Here is a 27,561-nt window from a genome sequence, read left to right on the forward strand (position 1 = left end):
AGGGAGGCGGAGGGGGGCCTCTGTGTGTCACGGATGAGGCAGGAGGCGGGGCTGGATGTGTCACAGGCTCGGAGGGAGGCGGGGGGGGCCTCTGTTTGTCACGGATGAGGCAGGAGGCGGGGCTGGATGTGTCATGTGTGTCACGGATGAGGCAGGAGGCGGGGCTGGATGTGTCACAGGCTCAGAGGGAGGCGGGGGGGCCTCTGTGTGTCACGGATGAGGCAGGAGGCGGGGCTGGATGTGTCACAGGCTCGGAGGGAGGCAGGGGGGGCCTCTGTGTGTCACGGATGAGGCAGGAGGCGGGGCTGGATGTGTCACAGGCTCGGAGGGAGGTGGCCTCTGTGTGTCACGGATGAGACAGGAGGTGGGGGGGGGGGACGGGGTCTCAGGATGGCACATGGACCCTTTCTCATGCATGTAATCAGAGCGAGCTCTGAAAGAGAAATTATAACTGAGAAAGGTCTCTGAAGCTTCGGTCGTACTCCATATGTACAAAATCGCCCGCGTGCTTTGCCTCTGACCCTATCCACTTTAAAAGTGGCTGAATAAGGCCACCCAGTGAAGCCAGACATCTAAATTTAGCTGTTCAATTTTCAAAGCTGGGGATCAAGCCAGATAGCTGCTTACTTAGTCAGCTAATTCCTTTTGTAACTCGTGCTCAGAGTGCTCAGTAAATTGTTTCGTTCTTTTTTTTGCACGTGCACCTCTGAATGATGTTTGATATGCACTGGGATGGAGGCAGCGGGGTGTGACGGGGCGTGTGCCTTAAGCATACCTCACTGATATACATGCGCCTTGATTCACGGCATCAGTAGTGATGCAGATCCGTATCAGACCTCGTACAAGAAAAAGTTATTAAAAAAAAAAAAGCAAATGGAGAATGATAGCGTTCGGTTCTTCTGGTTTTCTCTCCTCAGCTGGCCCTGCGTGGCCCTCCTGGACCCATGGGATTCACTGGACGTTCTGGGCCCCTGGTGAGTATGGCCACGAGTAACAAACTCTGGCTACAGATTGTGTGTCCGTGGCAAGCAACTTTGCCCAGGAAGTAAAGCCGTCTTTTTTTTTTGTGTGTGTGAGTGTCCGTGGCAAGTATCCGTGACCATGAGATTTAACCGTGTCCTGCATTTGTGGTGTGTAGGAGCATCCCGTGGTTCGTGGTGTGTAACTGTATTGTGATCATTTTTTGTGGTCCCTGTTCAGCCCCCCCCCGTCCGTGAGTTATAACTATGGTCCCTGTCCAAGGGATGTAACCGTGGTACCTGTTCCATGTGAACAGCATGTGATTGTGGGCCTGGTCTGCAGGTCTTATGCATGTTCCTTTTCTGTGGGCTATAACCACGGTCCACGTCTGTAGGGGTGGAAAATTTACTCCTTTCCGTGGTGTGTAACCACGGTCCCTATGAGGAGGCCCTCCCTACAGGCTGGTATTGTGATCCCCGGGGTCACTGTGGCGCCCCCCCCCCCCCCCGAGATGGTGTAACCCATGATCCTTCTGTACGGTTCACGTCCATGGGGGGCGGTGCAGCGTTTCTCCAGCTCTGTTTCATGGTGCCAAGTATTAATTCACTGCCGGTCCCCGCATGCTGCAGGGGGTGGGTACGTCTGAGGCGATCTCCTCTGCGGCGCGGGGCTGAGGCGTCCTGCTGACTCCCCCCCCCCCCCCCCGAGATGGTGTAATCCATGATCCTTCTGTACGGTTAACATCCATGGGGGGCGGTGCAGCATTTCACCAGCTCTGTTTCATGGTGCTAAGTATTAATTCACTGCCGGTCCCCGCATGCTGCAGGGGTGGGTACGTCTGAGGCGATCTCCTCTGCGGCGCGGGGCTGAGGCGTCCTGCTGACTCCCCCCCCCCCCCCCCCCGAGATGGTGTAACCCATGATCCTTCTGTACGGTTAACGTCCATGGGGGGCGGTGCAGCGTTTCACCAGCTCTGTTTCATGGTGCTAAGTATTAATTCACTGCCGGTCCCCGCATGCTGCAGGGGGTGGGTACGTCTGAGGCGATCTCCTCTGCGGCGCGGGGCTGAGGCGTCCTGCTGACTCACGCTGACTCCCCCCCCCCCTCTCCTCTTGTTTCAGGGGCCTCCAGGAAGCACAGGGCTGAAGGGCGAGGCTGGAGATTTGGGATCTCAGGTAAGTGACCTTACTGATGGATTTCACGTGATAGGCGGGGCCGGAGAACGATAACGTCTCTTGTACCGACAGTACAGAAAAGGTGAAACACTTCTAGGGGGCTCCAGATACTCTCGGGTGCCTCCTAGGTGCCGGCAGCGTGGGCTAGCGGCGCAGTGGGATAAATATTTCTCAGTTCCTCCCTGCTGCCTCTGGTTCCCGCAGCTGAGAATTACATCGTCAACGTGCGACACCTTCTCAAGCCAAAAGAAAATTATAACCGCAATAACCTGTACAGGATTACCTCAAGTGCCCTGTCCCCTGGGCCCCTGCCCTGCAAGTTAAATCATACAATTAACAATGCATAGTTGGCATTTGTATTTTACAATTACAGAATGTAAATGGCAAGCAGATCATTTAGTACTGGAGAGAACGATAGGGGGCAAAAGAGAGACCAGTCTGGGATGGTGACATTGAAAAGAAAAAAAAAGGTCAAGAACTGGAAACATGGGGGAAACCAAGAGAAAAATCCAAGGACAGAGAGAAAGGCGCTCTGGGGCTGCCAACCTTCGTATAGATTAGAAGATGGCACCCGATGATGATGTGATAGCGACATCATCTCTAGGTGATGAGCACCTAAGCCAACGTTATCGTCGTTGGCTTGGGTAAGTGACAAACCGATGCAATGGGCACAACTCCCGGCGTCGAGTTAACCATGCGAACATGTGGTCTTTCCAACCCAACACAGTCAATTCAACGAAGAAGGCGACAACATCATGGCCTCCAAGAAAATAAATGCTATAAATCGTAAAAACAGAAGCATCAGTGCTTACAAACGTATTCATTCTCCCCAAGTAACTTTCACCCAAATTCCTTCTGAGAATGTTAAAATATCTCCTATCCAATCCTGCACTGCTCTTACTCCGCATTCTCCTCTTCTTTCATGCAGACCGTCCATTCTGCTCTCATTTCAGATTCTCCTCGCCATCCAAAATCATCTTTCTTCATAACTTCAGACTCATTAACCGGAGAATCCAATGTGCAGTCCTCCCCCAATAACAGTTATACAAATCTGTTTAGAGACCAGTACAAACAGATAATGTATCTTAAACCATAAGGAATTTTTTGAAATGGTGGAGGTGCATAAACAATATATATATATTTTTTTTTTCTTCCCATCCGGGATGGCGAGGGGCAAGATCCGATTGGTTTCGTTGACGAGTTGGATAAAACACCCTCTTGTGATAAAATGCATAGCAAAGTGGAACGGGATCGATGGCATTTCTTGGACGCGGATACTGAAATTAATAAGGGGAGGGGGGGCACGGGGAAGTCCGCTTTTGGAAGAACCACGGGTTTGTTTGGGGGGTGGTTTTTTTTTTTAGCCCTAAACGAGGAGAAAGAGAATTTCTAGGATTTGTCTGCAATCATTGAGATGATGGAAGTGGGGAGAGGAAGAAGATAGACAAGAAAAGAACTTTTACAGAGGAGTTGTTATCTCTCCATGGAAAGAATAGCCTCCGAGTACCCTACAGAGCATCTATTCTCGTGGCATGATGGGGGCATGGTCAGGGATCTCTAATGCACCACTGTATTCATGCCCTACACACACGGCCAAGATGATTCTAGAAGCCCGGGTAAAACTGGTCCGTCCGAGGCCCGCCTTCCCTCAATGGGGCTAAAAAGATTCTTTTAGGTGCATTTAGAAGGGAGGGGGTGGGGGGCAGCGTTTTGGGCAGGACTGCGGATAGGGCAAGGGCCGACGATGTGGTTCAGGCCCGAGTGCCCCGTTTCCTGCAGGAAAACCTACCGGGGGGGGGGGGCATAAGCCCGCCCGCACCTTCTGTTTGAAATTCGACGCGGGGTCCACCTTGGGTAAAAGCTTACCCAGAGCGGAGGCACGGGGGCCGCCCTCCCGAATTCCCCCAACACAGCGCAGGCAGCTCTCGTGCCTCTCTTGGCTGCGTAAGAAGTCTCCCCCTTGGGGTGCGCCCGCGGGGAACGAGGAGCAGGGAACGGGTCAGGCAGCCCTGGCGGATGTCGCTGTGACGGGAAATGTCCTAAGCGTCTGACAGAACCCGAGTCAGTCAGACAGGGAAGCGGGGCAAGGTGTTAGGGCAGGAGGGGGGGCAGTGACCCTCGAGCTGGGGGGGGGAGGGCCTGCAATGCTCTTCCCCAATCCCTCCCAGTCCCACGCTGGTCACTGTTCCCCGTTTCGTTGTAAGAGCTTCCACGAATTCTCCAATCTCGCCCTTCCTTCCTTCCGCAGGGTCCCCGCGGCCCGCAGGGTCTCTCTGGCCCCCCGGGGAAGGCCGGCAGGAGGGTGAGTATGTGCACGTGCCTGCATGTTCCGGATCCCAGTTGGCTTGCACGGGTCACGCTGCGGTTCGCACGAGCCGCGCGAGGCCCCCCTCTGCGTGTGGCACCAGGAGGTGCCTGTTCCCGTCCCTGCAGGCTGTAGTAGGATCCGTCCTCAGACTTGCGTGGTCCCGTGTACGGTTGCTGAAAGTGCCCGTGTCTGCCGCTCTCAGCACGTGCGAGTCTTATCGCTGCATGAGTGGCTGGGAAGGGGTGTCGGTGTCACTGTGCGTGTGCGTCACAGTGGATCACTTTATCAGTTAGTGGGCAGACGTCCGGGTGTTTGTGCATGTGTGTGTCACTGTATGAGTTACTAGGGAGGCATCAAGGTGTAGCTGTGTGTGTGTATGTGTGTGTGTGTTTTTCATGGTGTATCACTGGGAGTTGCTGGGAAAGTGTCTGGGTGTTGCTGTATGTCTGTATTGATGGGGTTTTTTTTTTCAGTATTTTGTAAATTTGACCTGGAAAGTTTGTCAACTTGGTATAAACTCTCCTTCCAGACTATAGCGCCTTCATCTGTAACTACCGAGGGGGAGTGTTTCCCCATCATATAACCCTCTCCCCAGCCCCCCCCCCCCAAGGTAGCCCAGCCATCACTGTGACAGTCCTTGGTCAGGGACCACAGCCTATGGCTTTCTCTGCACCGTGAGTCTTGGCACTAGGGAAGCATTCCATGAAGTTAGCAAGTAGCACATTTAAGACTAATCGTAGAAAATTCTTTTTCACTCAACGCACAATAAATTCTTCTTTTTTTTTTTTTTTAATATACCGATGCTCAAGACAGAGTCTTATCGTACCGGTTTACAATAAACTAGGGGGTAAACCAGATAAACCAGTAAACAATGAAAGCGACAGTTACATTACAACAGGGAAGTATAACAAGGCTTTTGAAGAGAAGTAAAGGGCTGGAATTTGTTGCCAGAGGATGTGGTTAGTGCAGTTAGTGTAGCTGGGTTCAAAAAAGGTTTGGATAAGTTCTTGGAGGAGAAGTCCATTAATGGCTATTAATCAATTTTACTTAGGGAATAGCCACTGCTATTAATGGCATCAGTAGCATGGGATCTTCTTGGTGTTTGGGTAATTGCTAGGTTCTTGTGGCCTGGTTTTGGCCACTGTTGGAAACAGGATGCTGGGCTTGATGGACCCTCGGTCTGACCCAGCATGGCAATTTTTTCTTATGTGATAGCTCAGACTCCCGCCTGCAGGGGGCTGTAATACATAAATCTGGGCTCAGGAATCAAAACTCAGATCTCCGGCCTGCACATGAGCTGTGCTGCCGCTGGGCTGGACCTTTCTTTCCCTAGGGATGCGTGGATCTTGGAGTGCACGGGGGAGAGGTGTGTGTGTGTGTGTGTGTGTGTGTGTGTCGCTGTGAGTGTACTGGTGTGTGTGTTTCAATGCTTTATGTATCACGGCTTACGGGTGAGGTATGTGAGTGAGTGAGTACTGGTGTGCGTATCCACGAGGGTGCAGGGAGAGTTCTGTACCTCACTTTGCGTCTGTATCGGTCTCTGCATCCCTGAGTGTATGGGGGAGGGATGTCACTGGGGGGGGGGGGGGGGGTTTGCTAGTGTGTGTGTGTGTGTGTCATTGTGTGCACAATGTGGTAGGGTTTACCAGCTCGCCCAGGTCGACTGAACAGGTTGATCCGGTTCTAGTTTTCCTCCATTGCATGACATGGCGTTGTGGTTCCGACTGTCCCACTGATTGTCCCTCAGGCGGTCAGCGGGTCCAAGCCGTCTGTGGTGGAGTAGTGAGGCGTTCCCATGCCTTGGACAAACGGGAGCATCCCCCAAAGCTCTCCACCTCTTCCTCCTCCTATTCCCAAGAAGGAGGAAGCAGATCTGGTCCTCTCCTTTATGTCACTCAGAGTCCCAGCCCTTCCAGGCCATCTCCCCATCTTACAAAAGACATCAGGAAAGCCTCTTTCCCTGCTTAATATCCATTCCCTTTTTTTTTTTTTTTGCCTGCCGCCCCCCTCCTTTGAGAGGGTGAAGTAAAACGTCCTCTCGTGGCTGCCGTTGGAGGCTTCTGGTGTGAGCCCTCCCCGGCAGCAGATGCCACAAACGCTCTGCCCTGGTTTTGAGCACGGGGGGAGGCCTCCTTGCCACGCCGTGGTCTTTTTCTCTCTTCATCTCCTTCCCGCGGGATCCTTTTAGGCCCTCGGAACCACAACGCCAGGCAGGCGATGGGGGGTAAAGCCAGGACCGTGGGTGCGGCTGCCAAAGGTGAAAAAGGGAAAGAACGTCAGAGCGACGTAGCGGGGAGGGTTCCCCCGGTGCCGGTGCTGCTCGCTCTCGTCTCGGGTGTGTGGGGGGAGGGGGGGGGTCACACGCTGCCTTTCCGGCCAGGGTGGCGGGATCTGATTTCTCCTGTCTCTCTTTCTCCAGGGTCGAGCCGGAGCAGACGGGGCCCGAGGTCTTCCGGGAGAGTTCGGCCCGAAGGTAACAGGAGCCCCGGCTTCTTCTAGCGGGCAGGGCCGCCTTCACCTTGCTTCCTTCCTAACCTGACCCTCCCCTGACATCTCCAACCCCGAGAGCGGGGTCCTGAGGATTTTATAATCGCGCTGGGATCCGGGGTCTGTCTCATCCTGTCTCTCTCTCTCCCTCTGAGGCTGAGCACCCAGGTCTCTGTCTCTCTCTCTCTCTGGGAAGGAGGTCATCCGGGGGGGGGGGGGGGGGAGGGGAGGGTCCCTGGCTTCTCTCCCGCTTTGAGGAGGAGGAGGAGGTTAATCTGATCGAGATCTGTTCTGTCTCTCTTCCGCAGGGAGACCGAGGTTTTGATGGACTGCCTGGTCTGCCGGGGGACAAAGGTCACCGGGTGAGTGCCCCTTTCATGCTTTTTTCATCCTCCCTTTGGCAGTGGGTGGGTGTTTCGGGTCTGCTCGCTGAGAATGAGGCAGGCCAGACCCCCCTGCAGAGAGCGCGCACCTTGAGCTGCTGCATTCCTGACTGTTGCTTTCTCTCTTTCTTTCTGCCCCTTAGGGCGAGTCTGGTGCCCAGGGACTTCCCGGTCCCCCTGGGGAGGACGGAGAGAGGGTGAGTTACCGGGGGCTTCTTTATCTGCGGGCGGGAGCGGGGGGGAGGTGGGGGAGGGCAGAGCAAGGAGAGGGGGGACGTGACAACATCGGAGGCTCCCTGTGCCAGACTTCCCTGCGCAGGTCGAGCCAGAGAGGGTCGAGGTGCACGAAATAAACGAAAAAAAAAATCATTGTAAGCGGATGCTCGCCGCGCCGAGTCCTGCAAGAAGGTGGGTTATCCGGGCCAGAGAAGGGCCCCCCCCCCCCCCCGGGCCACGGTGGTGGCAGCGTCTCCTGCGACACAAGAGTCACGGCTGCGTACGCGAGCGAGCGACCCCCCCGTGTAATCAGAGGCCCCCCCCGGCGGCACCGGTTCCATGGACTGAACTGTTTTTATCACCGGCGGGGTTTTTGAACAGGACGCCGGGGCAGCGAGTTCATCGGGTCTCTGCCTCTGTTTCTCTTCCCCTTACCCTTCTTCTTGGTTTTCCGTCCTTCCCAGGGGGACGACGGCGAGGTGGGGCCACGAGGGCTCCCTGGTGAAGCGGTACGTGTCTTTATCACACTTTATTATTCCCCACGCGTCGGGCTCATCCTGCTAGCTTTGTACTGAACGTTTGTTACTATTATTCTGTAACTATTTTGTTACTATTATTCTGTAACTATTTTGTTACTATTATTCTGTAACTATTTTATTACTATTATTATGTAACTATTTTGTTACTATTATTCTGTAACTATTTTGGCAATTACATACAGGACGCTTTACAGCAAAGTGCATGTAGTTAGACTAAGTCCCTTTTTCCCAGTCCCACGCACACCCTTTCACCGTTTGCACGTCTTCTCTTGCACACACGTTCACCATCCGGACACGCACATTCCCTCAAACACACACGCAACACGCATGTTGTACTGCTGCCGATGGAAATGCTCCTCCCTTTTTTTTTTTTTTTTTGCCCTCAGGGTGTCAGAGGTTTACTGGGTCCAAAGGGTCCACCTGGCGTTCCCGGATCTCCTGTGAGTAACTCTTCGCCCACACTCCTGACGCGTGGTGCGTGGTTCCGTGTGAGTGGCTGTCGGGGTGACATAGGACCCCCTGTGTGATGCCCGTCTCTTTCTCTTCCCAGGGAGTCCGTGGTGTTGATGGCTCTTCGGGTCCCAAAGGAAACTTGGTATGTGATCGGATACTGCACCTGGCCTCTTCTCCCCATCCTTCTGCCCTTCTCTCTCCCTCGCTCTCTCCCCCTTCCCGATAGCTTTCCGAAATTCTCTCATCCTCATAGGAATCATAGGAATCCTGAAATGTTATTAACCTGATGTGTAGTGATTGTTATGAAGTGTCACAGGCGGCAGTGCCCAGTGAGATGTGGGATGGCTGCAATGATGTGGCACAGGCACTAGGGTGCAGTACTGCGCAGTGAGACATGGGATGGCTGCAGTGAAGTGTCACAGGCACTAGGGTGCAGTACTGCGCAGTGAGACATGGGATGGCTGCAGTGAAGTGTCACAGGCACTAGGGTGCAGTAGTGCGCAGTGAGACATGGGATGGCTGCAGTGATGTGGCACAGGCACTAGGGTGCAGTAGTGCACAGTGAGACATGGGATGGCTGCAGTGAATTGTCACAGGCACTAGGGTGCAGTAGTGCACAGTGAGACGTGGGATGGCTGCAGTGAATTGTCACAGGCACTAGGGTGTAGTAGTGCACAGTGAGACGTGGGATGGCTGCAGTGAAGTGTCACAGGCACTAGGGTGCAGTAGTGCACAGTGAGACGTGGGATGGCTGCAGTGAATTGTCACAGGCACTAGGGTGCAGTAGTGCACAGTGAGACATGGGATGGCTGCAGTGAATTGTCACAGGCACTAGGGTGCAGTAGTGCACAGTGAGACATGGGATGGCTGCAGTGAATTGTCACAGGCACTAGGGTGCAGTAGTGCACAGTGAGACATGGGATGGCTGCAGTGAATTGTCACAGGCACTAGGGTGCAGTAGTGCACAGTGAGACATGGGATGGCTGCAGTGAATTGTCACAGGCACTAGGGTGCATTACTGCGCAGTGAGACGTGGGATGGCTGCAGTGAAGTGTCACAGGCACTAGGGTGCAGTAGTGCACAGTGAGACGTGGGATGGCTGCAGTGAAGTGTCACAGGCACTAGGGTGCAGTAGTGCGCAGTGAGACGTGGGATGGCTGCAGTGAAGTGTCACAGGCACTAGGGTGCATTACTGCGCAGTGAGACGTGGGATGGCTGCAGTGATGTGTCATTGACGGTAGAGCGCTGATAGAATGGGACGACTTTGTTCCTTTCCTGTACATTACATCCTGAGGTGTCTAATAAAAGTGTGGATATTTCTTTCTGTAGGGTCCTCAGGGTGAGCCGGGTCCCCCAGGACAGCAGGGAATACCAGGCACCCAGGTCAGTGACTCTATGTGAGGAAGGGGGAAGAGACGGATCTGTGTGAGAATGTGGCACTCGCACTCCTGCTGTGTCTTGCCCAGGGCTGTCACAAGCGTTGGAGAAGCAGGGCTTGATTGCCTCGGGCTCCAAGGTGTGGAGAGGAAGGGGCATCTCGCTGCCCTTTTGACTCAATCTGCGACTCTGTAAGCATATGAGCCCTAAAGGGAATGGGGTATAGGGGGTATTGCCCTGGTCGCGCCATTTTGTCCAGCGACTGCCCTGGTCTCACCTGCCAGTCTCGAGTGCAGTGACTCTCACCTCTCGCGCTGTTCATTGTCTCCCATCTCTCTCCCTCATGCCACATCCCATCTCCCATCTCCGTTGTCTCCAGCCTTCAGTCCTCGGGTGCGGTTGACTGTCTCGTCTGCTATCTCGCCTTTCCCGTCCCCTCGTGCTGTGACTCGCTGTCCTGCTGTCTCTCGTTCTCCCCTCCCCTCGTGCTGTGACCTCCCCATGCTGTGTATTATATTTGTGTTTTCTCGTCTTAGGGTTTGCCTGGTCCTCAAGGCGCGATGGGTCCACCAGGAGAGAAAGTGAGTACCCCTTACCCTCTCTGTCTTTCCTTCCTGGGGGGGTAGACTCACTATGCTGGGTGTCCAGGCTGGGGTGGATGCCCTGGCTGTGGGGGTGGTGTCTCGGGGGAATATCATTAAAACAACTTAAATGAACGGTTCAACGAAAGCTGTAACGCAATCAGAACCAACACATCATGAGGTCCATTTCCTCAGCTGTGCTGTGTTCCCCTGGGTACGGGATTCACTACTCAGTGGCGGCAGTAAATACTGCCAGGAAAAACACTTCCCGATCGAGTATAACCGGTGGGACTTTGCTGGGGAAACCCTTGACCCTCCCATCCCACCCCGTCCCCAGCTACCGCATGAAATGGTCAACGGGGGGGGGGGGGGGAGTTTAAAGAGAGTCCACCTGCCTCCGGGAACTGGGAGAAGGGGTATAATATTCTTATTATCTCTCTTCACAGGGCCCTCTTGGGAAACCTGGTCTCCCAGGCATGCCGGGCGTCGACGGTCCTCCCGTAAGTAAATCCCACCTGGGTGCCCCTTTCCTGCCTCCTCTTCCTCCTTTCCCTAACTCCCTCCCGCCTCGCCCTTCATCCTCTGATGCCTCTCCCCGTCGCCTCCTGCGCCCTTTATCTGCCCCCCCCCCCCCCTCCATCTCTCGTTGCCTCCCAAGGTGCCATCTTGTCCCGTGTTCTCCTTGCTTCCTTATCCTTTCTCGCCTTCCCTCCACCACCACCACCCTGCCACCCTGCCGCCCACGTGCACACCTCTCTCTAACACCATTTTCCCTCTCCCGTACAGGAATGAGCGCACTCGGTAATTTCCAGTTATTTCAATGTGTATGCGCCACACTGCTCGCCCAGCATTCACGTTCTAGGAACCAACTTGACTTGACCTTGCAGCCTGCATTCCGGGGCGGCCCGGAATGCAAGATAGGAGGGGCCATGGGAATCACAGTTACAGAGTCGGCATGGGTGAAGGAAGTCATGAGTCCTTCAAGGTCGGGGCTTTTCCTCAGCTCCCACCTTTGGGAAACTATGTCCGATGAGTCAAGAAAGAGCCAGAAGCTGTTCGAAGCTTCAACCATTGATGATCCACCCCAGAATGGAGATCAGAGCAGATCCCCATGATGGAGCAAGGAATCAGTCGGTGTCTCACCAAGCCTTAATGTTCAGCAGCGCCATTGGCCTCCAGAGCTCCTCCCGTGGCTATAGAAAGTTGAAGAGATGGGTAGCGGGGGGAGGGGGGAGGGGGGAGGAGGAGGAGAGGGGGCCTCTGTGCGAGCCGTAGGGAAGTTTCATGTTTTAATTCCATCGCCATCGGCAGCGGACTCCAGTCTCTCGATAACAAAGCAAAGTCTAATATCTCCAGGCCACAGGTCATCAGAAGGAACCACATGGCCTGCTGATACCTAACTGTTTGGAGACGTTTCTGTGACTGACGTTTTCTGCAGAGGACAATGTAGGGCATGGACATGGAAGGAGATCCTCTGACCATATGGGAGACGTATCCTTAGAACAAGAGACTCTCACCAAGACATGCCCTGCATTGCAGAGGCCCGTCTCACTATAGAGCTAGCGTAAAGTCTTGGCGATGGGCATTGACCCTGCCTTGTTATGGGGCTGGATGAATGTCGCAGTCTCATTGGCTCCAGTCTCATCACAGAGTTGGATGATTGTCCCAGTGACAGATGTTGACGCACCAGCTCGTTACAGGGTTGGATGAATGTCCCAGTGACAGATGTTGACGCACCAGCTCGTTATAGGGCTGGATGAATGTCCCAGTGACAGATGTTGACGCACCAGCTCGTTACAGAGTTGGATGAATGTCCCAGTGACAGATGTTGACGCACCAGCTCGTTACAGGGCTGGATGAATGTCCCAGTGACAGATGTTGACGCACCAGCTCGTTACAGAGTTGGATGAATGTCCCAGTGACAGATGTTGATGCACCAGCTCGTTATAGGGCTGGATGAATGTCCCAGTGACAGATGTTGACGCACCAGCTCGTTACAGGGTTGGATGAATGCTCCGGTGACAAGACGGCTCCCCTCTCTTTATGGCGCTGAACGAATGCCCTGCTAATGGATGCTGACCTCTGTTTCACTATGCAGATGGATAAGCATCTCGGTGATGGAGACTGGCCCTGGTGAAAATTTAGCGGGAGTCTTGCTCCCGTCTTGCAAAGAGTATAACCTTTAGGGTGAATGACCTCTGAACTCTCCCTCTCTCTCTCTTAGGGTCACCCAGGGAAGGAGGGCGCAACTGGAGGCAAAGGCAATCAGGTACATGACCCCGGGCTCTGCCCACTCTCCCCTTTATTACGTAACAGAGTATTGCAATCAGGGAGCTCGTGGCACCACTGTCCACCCCTTTCTCTCCAAGCCCCGTGGTGGCGATATCTCGTTTTTCTTAATACTACTCCCGACGTCAAAGCACAGTAACACGATGCCCTCTCATGGTTCCAGAGCATTCCCGCATGATATAATGCAGTTAAACTCTTGAGGTAATGCATGGCCTGTTCTCTAAAAACTGTGATTCCCAAAACTGCCCTTTTGACTCCCCCAGAGCCAGTCTCAGGGTTCTCAGGTGATCCACAACAAATATGCATGAGAGAAATCTGCGTATATGCGCTGGGTCTCCAACGTATGCAAATGTATTTCATGCATATTCATTGTGGATATCCTGAATACCCAACCAGCTGTGGAGGCAATAGGACAGGCTGGGGAAATACTGATTTTGGAAGTTACAGTTCTAAGGGAGCCGATGCAATCAAAATGCGCTGAGTGTTCAGCGCCTGCTTTCCTGACGCGCCCCCAGGCACCCCTCCTGGGGGGCGCCAAGTAATATTTAAATTAGGGGTCGCATTGTCAAGGAAGCCCGCGAACGGTTGGCTTTTCCGACGGTTTAGAAAACAGCGCACAGCCAGGGGTTCGGGAAACGGACGCTTGTTAACTGAGCATCCGTTTCCTGCATCTGACCGCCGGCGCTTTTTTTTTTTAAACTTGTTTTAAGATTTTGTTCCTCCTTCTTAATATCGCAAGCATATTTTCTGCTTTTCTGTACAACTTTTGCGAGAGCTCAGCAATTAACGCCTGCTCTAGGGTGACTGCCTAATAGCCTCATCAACATGCATTCGCACGTGATGAGCGCTGTTTAATTTCGCCGTGCACAGGACGCGCATTGTGTAGGCACTTAAGGGGATTAGGTAGTGCCTATGCCTACGCAGTGTGCGTCCAACTGCGGGTTAAGCAGTGCGCGCGGCACTGCATTGCATCGGCCCCTAAGTGTTCACAGCCCCTGGAGGGGGGGGATGGAGAAACTGAACTCGCTCAGCGGTGGCAACCAGTGGTCAGGCTGAGGGCAAGTGCATACTGGGCTCTTGAGGGAGCTGAAATCTATAGGCCCTGGCCAACGGCTGCCACTGCCAGGCGGGGCATGAGGGGATCGTAAAATAGGGAAGACATCCCGGGTATCTGCAAATCAAGCAGCCCAGGAGAAGCCGGTTCCAGATGGAAGAGGAAACCAGCAAGGCAACATTGCGGTAAGGACAGCAGAAGTTACAGCTCAGTGAGACCAGCGGGTTGGACAGTTCTTATTTATTTATTTATAGTTTTTTTTATATACCGCGGCACGTAATGCACATCACCTTGCGAATGCTGGTGCCCTCAGCCCTGTGTCCTGATTGGCTAACTCACTCTATTTCTGCTTTAGGGTCCCCTGGGACCTCAAGGCCCCCTTGGCTATCCTGGACCACGCGGCGTGAAGGTAGGCGAAGGGGGTTGGCCGATTATATTTTTGATTCATTGGGGGTGGGGGTGGGGTGTTCTCTATGAAACTTTCTCGTGGGGGTTACGGAACGTAACCCCCACGGAACGCACTCTTCCCGACATGCTCTCCTGCTGAGGCAGAGCGGCACGAGAAAGACGGAGAAGGTGACCGGAGGGGTGTGGGAGGAATGCATACCCGGGGCAAGGAGGTGAGGCGGGGTGTGAAGCAAGGCATTCTGGGTAGGGAGCGAGGAACGAGGATTACAGGCTTTGGATGGAGGTGCTGGGTGCTGAGACTCGTGAACGTGGGCGGCACTGCCTTTGTGCGCCTCTCTGTAGCCTCGCTCGTGGGTTTATAGACAGTCACAGGCTCTGTAATGCCCCGCGAGCATGGATTACGAGTGTGTGTAGATCGTGCCTGTGTCTGTGTCTGACCTTTCCCTGCCCTCGATTTCAGGGTGCTGAAGGAATCCGAGGGCTGAAAGGTCACAAGGGTGAGAAGGTAGGTCCTGTCCTGCTCCAGCCCCTCCTGCCTCATCCCCTCTCGAGAAAACGTTAAAAGAATCTCTGAATTGTTTCTGAAGCGTTCAGTAGCTTCTGACATTCCTGAACGTTTACATTTTTCTATTGACCGGCACCGTGACGCCTGCTGCTGCCGCCAGGCTGGGGTGATGGAAGATACGGTAACTCCCTGCTTACGAAAGAGATCCACACCCAACAGCACCAGTGTCACTTCTGCGCTGAGAGAGGGGAGTGTGCCCTGGTTATGCCCGCTAACGCCGTGCTGAGAGATGGGGAGTGTCCTGTTTATGAAGGATAGTGTCCTCCCTAACACCCTGCTGGGAGATGAAGGATATTGACCCTCTCTAACACCTGCTGAGAGATGGAGTGTGTCCTGTTTATGAAGGATAGTGTCCTCCCTTACACCCTGCTGGGAGATGAAGGATATTGACCCTCTCTAACACCCTGCTGAGAGATGGAGTGTGTCCTGTTTATGAAGGATAGTGTCCTCCCTAACACCCTGCTGGGAGATGAAGGATATTGACCCTCTCTAACACCTGCTGAGAGATGGAGTGTGTCCTGTTTATGAAGGATAGTGTCCTCCCTTACACCCTGCTGGGAGATGAAGGATATTGACCCTCTCTAACACCCTGCTGAGAGATGGAGTGTGTCCTGTTTATGAAGGATAGTGTCCTCCCTAACACCCTGCTGGGAGATGAAGGATATTGACCCTCTCTAACACCTGCTGAGAGATGGAGTGTGTCCTGTTTATGAAGGATAGTGTCCTCCCTTACACCCTGCTGGGAGATGAAGGATATTGACCCTCCCTAACACCCTGCTGAGAGATGGAGTGTGTCCTGTTTATGAAGGATAGTGTCCTCCCTTACACCCTGCTGGGAGATGAAGGATATTGATCCTCCCTAACACCCCACTGAGAGATGGAGTGTCCTGATTATGAAGGATAGTGTCCTCCCTAACACCCTGCTGGGAGATGAAGGATATTGACCCTCCCTAACACCCCACTGAGAGATGGAATGTGTCCTCTTTATGAAGGATAGTGTCCTTCCTAACATCTTGCTGGGAGATGAAGGATATTGACCCTCCCCTAACACCCCACTGAGAGATGGAGTGTCCTGATTATGAAGGATAGTGTCCTCCCTTATACCCTGCTGGGAGATGAAGGATATTGACCCTCCCTAACACCCCACTGAGAGATGGAATGTGTCCTCTTTATGAAGGATAGTGTCCTTCCTAACATCTTGCTGGGAGATGAAGGATATTGACCCTCCCTAACACCCCACTGAGAGATGGAGTGTGTCCTGTTTATGAAGGATAGTGCCCTTCCTAACATGATTCTGGAAGACGGAAGGTGTTTCTGCTAAGAAGGGACAGAGGAAGGGCGTGGCGAGGAAAGGGCGATGGGATCGATCCGTTGGTGATGGCTGTTGTTCGATTCTGTTCTCTGCAGGGTGAAGAAGGTTTTCCAGGCTTCAAAGGAGACATGGGCGTGAAGGGAGACAGAGTGAGTGTTAATCCCTGCTTTCTTCCTCTGAGTCACAGCCTCAGACTTTTCCCTTTATAAGGACAATAATTTTGTATTTTTAGACCACCTTTCCAATAATAACTCAAGGTGGCTTACGGGGTTTTTTTTTTTTTCCAGTTCTGATAAATCTTCGCCACAAAGAGCTTTATAATCTGGCCCCTGAGGCAATGGGAGATAAAATGACGTGCCCAAGGTCACAGAGTTATCAGTGGGAGAAGTGGGATTTGAACCCTGTTTCAGTCTATTGCTCTAACCACGCGGCCATGTCTTCCCTTCCTTTCTCACCAGGGCATTCCCCTGGAATATGACTTCAAGGGTTCAAATCCCACCAAGGGATGACTTGGCACCCTCATCCTGCAGGGGGTGGATAAACAGAAAATAATAAGTCGGAGCTTGTCAGTAAAGCGATCTGAGATCTTAGAATACGAGGCTATCTACAAATACGTTATTTTTTTTACTTTGTTCCTCAGAAATACATTTAAAAAAAAAATGCATAGAAAGGTATCTGCTCGGGCTCCTCGTCCGACCTCTGTCATGCGTCGTGATCGTTACGCAGAGAACCTTTTCTCACCTTTCCTCTCCCGTCTTGGGCAGGGCGAGGTTGGCGTTACAGGATCCAGAGGAGAGGACGGCCCAGAGGGTCCTAAGGGAAGGACGGGTCCAAATGGGGAGCTCGGTCCAATCGGAGTGACTGGTGAGAAGGTGAGACGCGGATGCACGCACAGGGCCACGTCAACAAAGGCACGTGGGAAAGGTTGAACCACGTGGGAAAGGTTGAACCAGATGAAACCAAGATACGCAGAGGATAGAACCAGATGCAGAAAGGAGCAGGTCCTTGCTGAGGCAGTTGGATAAATCCTCTCCAGAGCTTTCTGACATTGGGAACAACCTCGTTATTCCGAGGAGTGTGAACAGAAGCAGAGTTTCATTCCTTTGGGAAGTAATGGGTTGCGTCTTGTGGGTACAGCCAACAGTCTCCTCCCAGGTGACTCTTGTTCATGATGGTGATATTCCCCGGTGGTCTTGGTGGGGTTTGGAAACTGAGAAGAGGTAACTTGGGGGACAGCGCAAAAGTCATGGATGGTGTTTTCATCTAGAGACATGAGGTTCTATGGAGAGATTTCTTTCAAGGGAGAGAGAGAGCATCATTCCTATGAGTAATCCTGCCACTAATACTTGGGTTAAGTCAGCAGCACAGGGGGTAAAGATTTGGAGAAGAAATGTGAATGGGGGTGGGGGGGGGACTCTTGGGTTAACCTGCTGGGAGAAGTCCTCTTATGGGTCCCGTTAAGGGTGGCTCCTGGGTCCTGACCTATAGCAGGCTTGCTACAGAAAGAGAATATGATGACAGATAAGGATGTAAGGCCTGTCCACCCTGCTGAAATAATTTCATTTTGCAGTGCTGTAGCCTCCTGTTCATCTCTAGCTTTCCCTGACTTTCTCTATTTTTGCCCGTCCCAGTAAGTAACCTGTTGTCTTTGTTCCCCATTACCAGGGCAAGCTCGGTGTTCCAGGTCTGCCCGGGTATCCAGGGCGTGGGGGACCTAAGGTGAGAGGCCTGAAATGACCATGGCTAATGGGATCTTTATGCGCTTTGGTGCTACGGGATTGTTGGCTAATGTGTGTTCTCTTTTTTTTTTTTTCCCCTCTAGGGTTCCCTTGGATTCCCAGGATTCCCTGGGTCCAGTGGAGAGAAAGGAGGCAGGGTGAGACGTTTTCTCTAGACCTGATTCTTGCATTGTTCCGTTTAACCTCAAATAAAGGTTCGGAGAAGAAATTCACGTGGGGGTGGAGGCTGTTCGGGACTGACCTCGGAGAGCTGGCACAAGCTTTATACCTTTCCTCGTGAGGCCAGCACGATGGGTGCAAATCCCTAATCAACAGCACAGTCTGGCTATTGTTATACCTGGTGAAGACAGCGCCCCACTGATATTTATCTGACGTTCAGATAAAATTGTTTACTGAATCCTTTTATTTCATCTGTTGGTCGATTTTTTTTTTTTAATTGAATTTTTCAACTTCGTACAACAAACAGTATGACAGGAATATTTCCTTGGTTAGTTGTATAGACAGCAGCTAAGGGCCAAAAGGCCCAACTCATCTGCCCAATTTATTTCCTATTTCCCAGTGGATATCTGGCTTTCCCTTCACTAAGTTCAAGAAGCCTAAGGTTATAGTTTGGAAAGCGCTGTCTGTGTTGTCTGCTGTCTCACTGGAAATATGTCTATTTCCGTTGGCGCTATATGCAGTCCTGACAGCAAAATGTGTGGTAAAGACTTCTTTATGATGGAAGTGTTGGCCTTGTATGAGATAGACCTTGTGTTGAGAATGATGACCAATAAATAACTTGATCTGGAAGTGTTAGCCATTGGCCTTCTTGTTTTGCAAAGTAATATAGTAGATGACGGCAGACAAAAAACAATTGGTCTATCTAGTCTGCCTAGTTATAAAAGTCTGCACTGCCAAAGGATATATCCCAGCTGCCAGCTGTAGAAGCGTGACTGCTTGTAGAATAGCACTCCTTACCCAAATCAATTTTTGTTACCTTTCTCTTTGGTTTTCGCCATCCTAGGTAGATGAACATAAAAATTCCCATATTTAATCCAATACCTTGCTCCTCCCCATCCACCATATCTTACCAGCAAGTTTTGTAATAATCTAAACAGCTGCCAAAACTAGTGAATCTGTTGCCCTGACATTCAGTTCCCTAGGTCCTTGTAGAATTGCTGCAAAGTTAGAAGATGGTCAATGGCCATCTTATTTTTGAAGGTTATGACCATTACCCATCTTGTTTTGAAGGGCAATTACCATTGGCTCTCTTGTTTTGGGAGAGATGGCCATTGACCATCTTGTTTTGAAGGGTAATTACTGTTGACTGTCTTGTTTTGGGAGAGATGGTCATTGACCAGCTTGTTTTGAAGGGTAATTACTATTGGCTGCCTTGTTTTGAAGGGTAATTACTGTTGGCTCTCTTATTTTGGGAGAAATGGCCGTTGACCAACTTTTTTGAAGAGCAATTACTATTGGCCCTCTTGTTTTGGGACAGATGTCCGTTGACCATCTTGTTTTGAAGGGTAATTACTGTTGGCTCTCTTGTTTTGGGAGAGATGGCCATTGATCATTTTGTTTTGAAAGGTAATTACTATTGGCTCTCTTGTTTTTGAAGAGATGGACACTGATCATCTTGTTTTGAAGGGTGATTACTATTGGCTCTCTTGTTTTGAAGGATAATTATTGTTGGCCATCTTGTTTTGAAGGGTAATTAAGGTTGGCCATCTTGTTATGGGGAAAGAGGGGCTCATGATTGCCTGCATTTCTTTCTCGCAGGGGCTATCAGGAAAACCTGGTCCCAGAGGCGAGCGTGGCCCTACGGTAAGTGCCAAAACTTCACACACTGCTGGGCTGTAGTAAATACTTCACAAACCAAAGCAGACCAAGGCAACCTGCAGAAGCCCAGCCGAGAGCTGGAAGATGGGAATATACCCGGATGTGATAAAACTGTTCATCAGCAAGAGGCGCTAATGAACAGGATTAGAAAGCCCGGCCAATGGGGTGCACCCTGGCACTGAGCCCCCATGGAACGGTCGTCCATTACTGCTTTCTTCTGAAAACTTTAATTGAACTTTTTCCACAGGGTCCGCGGGGCCAAAGGGGAGTGAGAGGTGCCCCTGGGAAGCTGGGACCAAAGGTCAGTGTTCGACCAAACCTAAGACGTGGCTTCATTCCCCAATCCTTACTGTCTGTGTGACCCTTCACCTCCCCTCTCTGTCGTCTCCGGGATGGCTTTGCGGCTTTCACATCCCTCTCCTCCCCCAGTCCCATCGCTGTCCCGTGCTCCCCCGCTCTCTGTCTCTCGTCATTACTGTGTGGTTCTCTGTCCCTCTCCCCCATCGCTGCCCCATACTCCACTGTTTCCCTCTCCCTCTCCCCATCGTGGCTGCTCTCTTCTCCCTCTTCCCCGTCACTGCCTCACACACTCCGCTCTGTCCTCGAGATTCAGGAATCTTTCCTGGACCTGACAACTTGCACATTGCGTTTTGTCAAATACATGAAAAAGTAGTTGAAATTAAAAGAGAGAGAAAAAAAATATCCCAATACCCCCTTGTCACAATTTCTCTTTCTCCGCTGCAGTTTCTGACTTCTCTCCACTCGCTTGCTCCTCCTGTTACTTTTGTTCAAACCGCACGCGTTGACCCTCTCTGTCTCGCTGAGATGTAAACGGTTCTCCTTCCCCAGCCTGTCCCTTGGGATCTTGTCACACGCAGGTGAGTGATTTGAGCAGGGCAGGTTAAGGGCCCAGGGGGCTTGCGATGTCCTTCCAGCTGTTTGCGACCTCAACGCCTGCGCCCCCCCCCCCCAGCCGGTCCACGAGAATTCAGCCGTCCCCTCCCGCAGCTTTTGCCTCTCGATGCCAGGACTCTCTTCCACCTCCTGTCCCCTCCGTCACGTCCTCGTGTTTGCCTTCTCGTTCACATCCGAGAAACTTTACGGGTGCGACTATTTGTCCGTGCGATGCCCCGAGTGTGGTGCAGGAGCGGGGTGAATTTTCAGAGGCTTAATTGGAACCCACATCCTTTCAAGCTGCAATACAGAGGGCTTGGCAAGGGGTCTTTCGGAGGAGGGGGGTCAAAAACTATGAACGAACGTTTTATTTTATTTGTTTGTAAATGCCTCCCATTGGAGACGACTCAGAGCAGAGCCTGCCTAGTTACTTGGTTACAGGAGAGAAATGTTAGGCTGGTCCTGGATCGTTGAAGAACACCCCCCATCCCTGATGCATTACGGGACCTGAAGTGGGAAGAATCGGGGGGGGGGGGGGGGTTGCGGATACCACACTGCATTGGGATGCAAGTTCAAAAGTCTCCCTCCTGAAACCAGGTAGCTTGGCAGCTCTGTTAAAGGCAGTAGAAGAGGACTGGAAGGCTCATCTGCATACTGCTCCCAGCATCCCCTGGGAGAGGAGTCCAGAGGTCACCGCAAGCGATCCAGGGATTGAATTCCACAGCCCCAGCTTCCAGAGATCCCCTCACTCTTTGCAGTAGAGGAGGAGCGGAAGGCTCATCTGCATACTGCTCCCAGCATCCCCTGGGAGAGGAGTCCAGAGGTCATCGCAAGCGATCCGGGGATTGACTTCCACAGCCCCAGCTTCCAGAGATCCCCACACTCTTTGCAGTAGAGGAGGATAGGAAGGCTCATCTGCATACTGCTCCCAGCATCCCCTGGGAGAGGAGTCCAGAGATCACCGCAAGCGATCCAGGGATTGACTTCCACAGCCCCAGCTTCCAGAGGCTCCACACCTTTCGCAGTAGAAGAGGACTGGAAATGCGTGCCTAATGGTGTGTGAACTTCAAACCCTTCAATTAACTGAGTGAAGATCAATTTAATGGTGGTTAAAGAAGATTGGTAAGTATAGCTTTGGGAAATCTTTGGACTTATATAAGTTTGATGAAATAGAAGGATATATTCTTTAGAGTTTGTGTGTCTGAGGTAATAAGCAAGCCAGAGATAGAGGTCTTTAAGATCATGGGAGGTCTTGAACGAGTAGATGTGAATCGGTTATTTACTCTTTCGGATAATAGAAAGACTAGGGGGCATTCCATGAAGTTAGCATGTGGCACATTTAAAACTTATCGGAGAAAGTTCTTTTTTACTCAACACACAATTAAACTCTGGAATTTGTTGCCAGAGGATGTGGTTAGTGCAGTTAGTGTAGCTGGGTTCAAAAAAGGTTTGTATAAGTTCTTGGAGGAGAAGTCCATTAACTGCTATTAATCAAGTTGACTTAGGGAATAGCCACTGCTATTAATTGCAGCAGTAGCATGGGATAGACTTAGTTTTTGGGTACTTGCCAAGTACTTATAGCCTGGTTTGGCCTCTGTTGGAGAGGATGCTGGGCTTGATGGACCATTGGTCTATTTCTTATGTTCTTATGTTCAGCTATCCCCTTGTTTGTAGATTGGTGTAACTAACCCTTCTGACCACATCTGAGGGAAATGGCCTGAAAGTAGAATCGGGTTAAATAATTTTTCTTGTGCTTCTTGGATTTTGGGGCCATGTGCTTTTCTGGAGGCATCCCTTTATTTTCTCTCTCCCTCGCACTCTTCCATCCTGTCGTGTGTGTGTCTTTCCTTACGAATATTCTCTGGTTGCACAAAAGCTACCATTCTGTGATATATCGCTTCTATTTTATGTTTTGCTGCCACCAGCGTGTTATAATCTGGTGTGGTTGTGGATCCTGGCTCATAGTGAGAACTGGCTCCACCCATAGGGAGGAGCCCTGTGGGGGACTCACTACGATAGGCGTGGCCTCAGCTGAGACGGACAGAAAGTGTAACAAGGCTTTATTAGACTGGAACGTGGGAAATACCCACCGAGTGGAAGGAAGACACAGTCCAGAGTAGAATAGTAGTTCACAGATGTAATCCCCGGTAGTGGCCTGCAGAGCGGGGTACGCCAGGGAACTCCTCTCCAGGTGGTACACCTCTCAGGGTAGATCCAGTAGTGACCCGCAGTGCGGGGTATTCTGAGAATCACACAGTAGTAGAACAGAAAGGTGCAGGAGGTCAGCAGAGCAAGGTAGAAGATGGTGTTCACTCCAAAGTGTAGACAATGGTTAGCTGGGATGAGCACGGTAGTGGCCCGAGGCACGGGGTACACCGGCGGTTCCAACGGCACGATGGTAGTAGCAAGAGAAGTACTCACAAAGCTGAATTGACTGGATGCTTCAGGGAGGAAGGCCCTCCGAGGAGCGGATAGCCAGAACCTGACAAGGCCCCCGAGGAGCGGGTACCTAGAGCGTTCTAAGGTCAGAAGTCCAGGAACGAGTTCAACGTAACGAAACGAAGTGTCTCCAAGAGTAGTGGAATTAAGCAGGGAGGAAGTCCTTGCTAACTCGTAGGAAGTATAGGCTGGATGGGTTAAATACTGCTGACAGGTGTTGTCATGCAGAGGGGACGCCCCCGAGGTTCCCGCCATGACGTGAATAAGAGAGGGCCTGGCGCGCGCGCGCCCTAGGTAGTCCCTGATTCAAGATGGCGGACGGGATCGCCCACACTGTCCCGGGGACGCCGAGGAAGGCGGCGTTTGCAGGCTGAGGCCGCCATGGCCTTGAGAATAGCTGTAGCAGGGAGAAGAGAGGTGAGCAACAGAGGTCGCAGCCGTCTGCGACCGGGCGCAACACGGCGTCTGCATTGGATTTAGCTTGTGTAACCCACAAGGCATTCGTAACCTTTCGTTCAAGGGAGCACGAGAGCTGCATTATGGGAAATTTGCCCTATTGTGATAGGACCCCTCCGCGTTTTCCATGTCTTGACTCAGGATGCAACCTCAGCGCCCCCTCTGGTCACCCCAGGGTATGATGGGGAAGCTGTTTTTTCCTGTCTCCCAAAATCTAAAGAAGGCATTGCTTGGTTAGTGGGGGATATCCAAGGAAGTGCTCATTACAGCTGCACTGTTATTCATAGCTCCGTTTCATTTTACAGTAAATCCCAAGTTTATGCAGTTGTTGTTGGGCGTTAGGAGGCGAGCCTGTCTGAAGTGATGAAACCGAATTAAAAGTTTAGCTATCCGTACAGCTGTTACCCGCATCACGTGCAGGCAGGACAGAAAGGCCGGAATTAAACGGAGGCCTTTACTCCCGCTGCTCCGGCCGGCTGACAGCCGATCGAACGACCTTCTGTAGATCGGCGTCGGCGTCCGTTTCTGAGGGCAGTCGCTCGGCGCTGTGTCACGAGGCGGTTGCGAAGGAGGAGGGTGGGGCGCACGTGCATCGTTCCTCTCCGCCTGTGAGGGAGAAAGCTCTCGTTCATGCGTGTCCTCTGCCCCCCCATGGAGACCGTGCCGCTGCCTGGTCCGCTTCATCTCCACCATCTGCCCGTGACAGAGATGGCGGTTCTCCTTCCAACTCCACCCTCTCTTTCCGCCAGGGGGGGGGGTGTGAACTGGTGAACTGTTCTTTGCATTCTGCCTGTGATTGGAGCTGTGACTGCGATAACCCTCTCTCTCTCTCTCTCTCTCACATGTTCTACCTCACAGGGAACCTCTGGCAGTGAAGGCCCCTCAGGACCCCCTGGTGAGAGGGTAAGTGTGAGGCTCCGGCCCTCTCCCCGTCAACGTCCCCGGCGCGGCGCTGCCGGCGCGGCACTGCCGGCGCGTTGCCCGGCAGTCTCGGGAGCATGCCGCTTACAAACACCATTCTTCTTATTCTGCGACTCAGCCGTGAGCAGTAACCACTCTAAAACCCTTACCCTTTAAAGCCATATTCTCCCCACGGGCTGCATCGGTAACTCTCTGGCTTATTCCGGCGCCAAACTTTGGGCAGAGCTGGTTGGGAGCTCCGAGGCCTCCCGCACTGGGTCAGCACGTATTTCACGGCGTCCCTCCCCAGAGCCGGATATTTCTTGGGGTGACTTCCGTGTAACGCGCGGCTAAGTGCTGTAGTTAATATTTCAAATATTACATTCTGTGTTTCCTCTCTTTCTCTTCTGATTAGGGTCTCCCGGGACCTCAGGGTCCAAATGGCTTCTCAGGACCTAAGGGACCCCCTGTAAGTATCCCTGAAAGGTATTGGGGGGGGGGGGAGGGTCATGGTGAATGTGTCGAGGCTCGTGGTTTATCCATCAATGGCCATTATTTTGCCAACAAAAGATATCAAGCATCTTATTGTTATGATTTCTCAGCGAAACCCCAAATTCCTGCACCTTGAAATATTATTTCCTGCCTTATTTAAGCATCCATGGGGCAGGGACAGCAGCATTGGCTCTGGCTAGTTGGATTTTCTTTTTTTTTTTTTGCCGCCCCCAAAATTTTACTGCTCTGGGCAACTGCCTAGTTTACCTCATGGAAGCACCGGCCCTTGCTGAAGGAGGAGTTGGGGGGGGGGGACTGTTCAGCCTCGGAGGAAGTCATCTGGGCTGCTGACCTGCTGTTTTCTTTTCCCCCAGGGGCCTCCAGGAAAGGACGGGATCCCAGGGCACCCGGGTCAGAGAGGAGAAGTGGTGAGTGACCGTGAAATGTTTTTTTTCTCATCTTCTCTGACACCCCCCCCCCCCCCAGGTGGTGAGACGCTTCTCTTGTTCACGCCCTCTGCTCTCCTCTCCCTTCCTTCTCAGGGCTTTCAAGGGAAGACGGGGACGGTTGGCCCGCCCGGCGTCGTTGGTCCGCAGGTGAGCTCGCCTGGCTCTGGGCCCACGAAATGGCAACCGTGGCTCAGAATTTCTCGAGGGGAGTCCTGGTCGGAAGACGTCTTTGTCGTCTCACGGAAGCCACTCACAGAGGGGGTAGACAACACCCAAGGGTCTCTGAGGATCTTCTCTTGGGAGCTTCACTCAGGCCCTCCTGTTGTTTGCCAGATTAGATGTCACCCGATCAGGATGACGGGGAGCACTGACGATTCGGAAGTAGGGGTCGCTAGTCCCTGTGCCTGATAACTCTGCTTTCTGACACGGTTTCTCCTCCCCCCCCCCCCCAGGGATCGACTGGTGAAACTGGTCCGATGGGGGAGAGAGGACATCCCGGTCCTCCGGGTCCACCTGGCGAGCAAGGCCTGCCCGGTACATCTGGAAAGGAAGGAACCAAGGTAAGGAGGTGCAGGACGTCTGCTGGTCCTCTGGTTTTTCTTTTGAATAAAAAATAATAGCCACAAAAAAAAAAAAAAGAAGATTATAACTTTACTGTTAACAAAAGACGACCGGGTGCAGATTTTCTAAGGAAAGAAAATGCGAATGTGTAGGAGAAAGTCCGTAAGATAAGTCTAGGCTTGGATAAGGGCCTAGCGTAGCGGCTGCGACAGCGTTGGCGCTACCCATGGCCAAGTGGGTTCTCAGGCACACGACGGGCACGGCTGCTTATACGTTGCAAGCTGAGGCGGATCCAAATGATTTTCCGGCGCTGGCAGCGATTTTAAAAGGGAACCGGGCGCCTAGCCAGAGAGTTGGGTATCTGGACCCGTGGGTTAGACAACTGCCCCGGGCACAGCGAGTGCATTTAGCCGTGAACCTAGCTCTGCCCTTTGTGAAGCGCGTCCAGTGAAACTGACAGGGCGTGGCAGTGATCCTGAGCGGTGCTTCAAAATCTCTCTCTGTGTCTGTTCTGCCCTCAGGGTGACCCTGGACCCATCGGCTCGCCGGGAAAGGACGGGCCTGCAGGACTCCGAGGCTTCCCCGGTGAGAGAGGCCTCCCCGGCACCGCGGTGAGTACCGGCATCCTGTAGCCGTGGATCCAGCAGTGCGCATGCTGTAGTGACAGCTCTCTGCGGAGCCCGAGACTCCCCCCCCCCTCGGCGAGAGCGTCTCTGAATGGGCAGTGGGTGATGGAACGCGATCAATGTCTACGCTGTAGTGACAGCTCCGCCCGGGGCCCAAAGCAAAGCCCGTCAGCCTGAGAGAAGTGCCTGTAACGTTTCAGGCAGCCGGAGGTGAGCAGGCGCGAGCCTGGCCCCTGTGTGCCGGTCCTCGCCCCCGCCTGCAGGTTGTAGTCCCTCCTGCTGCCGGTACACGAGCTCTCAGGACGCAGCCGGCGTCCGGGCGTAAGCTCCTGCTGCCTGATTCCACCTTGAGACCGATCTCGCTATGATATTCTACACGCCTCGTCAACGTCACTCGTGAGCGGGGCAGACGTGGTGCTGAGTGAGAGGGTCCAGGAGATCGGCTTAAGACATTTGAAAACACAATAAAATGTTTCGTGAAGGCCGAACACAGCTCATAGCCGGTGTCCATTCCGTGGCAAGAGTTTTATCCCCTGTGTTCCTTGCTAAGGGGGGGTGTCTGTCGCCACGTTTCACGTGCCACGGTATTATTCCTGACTATTTTAATCTACATCCTCCCTCTGACTCCACCTGTGCAGGATTCAGCGCGATGCCCGTGATATTATCAGTAAAATTTGCTACGGTCGGCAGAAGCATTGTTTTTTTTTTTTTGGAGTGAACGAGTTTGCTGCTCGCGTGTTACTGTTAACGTGTGTTTGTATTTTTTTTTCCCCCCCCCGCAGGGCGGCGCAGGACTGAAGGGTAACGAAGGCCCGGCTGGTCCTCCCGGACCTGCTGTGAGTATCTGAGCGCAATTCCCGCCCCCTCAGCCAGAGGTCCATTCTGCTTGAGCGCGGAAGGAGACGTGTCCCGTTCCGGGGGCGTATTCACAGCCACAGGAATGGAGGGAGAGAGACACCAGGAATAGCCCAGCCTCTGTCCCCGAGATTTTATTTATCTCAATATCTTGCTATTCCCTAGGGCCTGAAAGTAGATTGCAATAACAATCTGAAATTTAAAAAAAACCAAACAAAAACAAAA

At 52.5% G+C, this 27,561-nt stretch overlaps 1 protein-coding gene across 1 annotated transcript in view; it reads left to right on the forward strand.

Annotated features, from left to right (window-relative positions):
• COL11A2 (collagen type XI alpha 2 chain) overlaps positions 1-27,561 on the forward strand; it is a 75,937-nt gene that overhangs the window by 37,618 nt on the left and 10,758 nt on the right. Inside the window, exons 14-41 of the mRNA XM_029584518.1 lie at positions 918-974; positions 2,082-2,135; positions 4,384-4,437; positions 6,863-6,916; positions 7,239-7,292; positions 7,457-7,510; positions 7,994-8,038; positions 8,455-8,508; positions 8,619-8,663; positions 9,851-9,904; positions 10,435-10,479; positions 10,926-10,979; positions 12,704-12,748; positions 14,178-14,231; positions 14,691-14,735; positions 16,203-16,256; positions 16,872-16,979; positions 17,773-17,826; positions 17,930-17,983; positions 19,605-19,649; positions 19,912-19,965; positions 24,312-24,356; positions 24,769-24,822; positions 25,220-25,273; positions 25,388-25,441; positions 25,747-25,854; positions 26,377-26,466; positions 27,264-27,317. Coding sequence (XP_029440378.1) covers positions 918-974; positions 2,082-2,135; positions 4,384-4,437; positions 6,863-6,916; positions 7,239-7,292; positions 7,457-7,510; positions 7,994-8,038; positions 8,455-8,508; positions 8,619-8,663; positions 9,851-9,904; positions 10,435-10,479; positions 10,926-10,979; positions 12,704-12,748; positions 14,178-14,231; positions 14,691-14,735; positions 16,203-16,256; positions 16,872-16,979; positions 17,773-17,826; positions 17,930-17,983; positions 19,605-19,649; positions 19,912-19,965; positions 24,312-24,356; positions 24,769-24,822; positions 25,220-25,273; positions 25,388-25,441; positions 25,747-25,854; positions 26,377-26,466; positions 27,264-27,317 — 1,596 coding nt within the window. The remainder of the gene's footprint in view (positions 1-917; positions 975-2,081; positions 2,136-4,383; positions 4,438-6,862; positions 6,917-7,238; positions 7,293-7,456; positions 7,511-7,993; positions 8,039-8,454; positions 8,509-8,618; positions 8,664-9,850; positions 9,905-10,434; positions 10,480-10,925; positions 10,980-12,703; positions 12,749-14,177; positions 14,232-14,690; positions 14,736-16,202; positions 16,257-16,871; positions 16,980-17,772; positions 17,827-17,929; positions 17,984-19,604; positions 19,650-19,911; positions 19,966-24,311; positions 24,357-24,768; positions 24,823-25,219; positions 25,274-25,387; positions 25,442-25,746; positions 25,855-26,376; positions 26,467-27,263; positions 27,318-27,561) is intronic.

This window comes from Rhinatrema bivittatum, chromosome 19 (assembly GCF_901001135.1).
Source record: "Rhinatrema bivittatum chromosome 19, aRhiBiv1.1, whole genome shotgun sequence".
Classification (NCBI taxonomy): Eukaryota; Metazoa; Chordata; class Amphibia; order Gymnophiona; family Rhinatrematidae; genus Rhinatrema; species Rhinatrema bivittatum.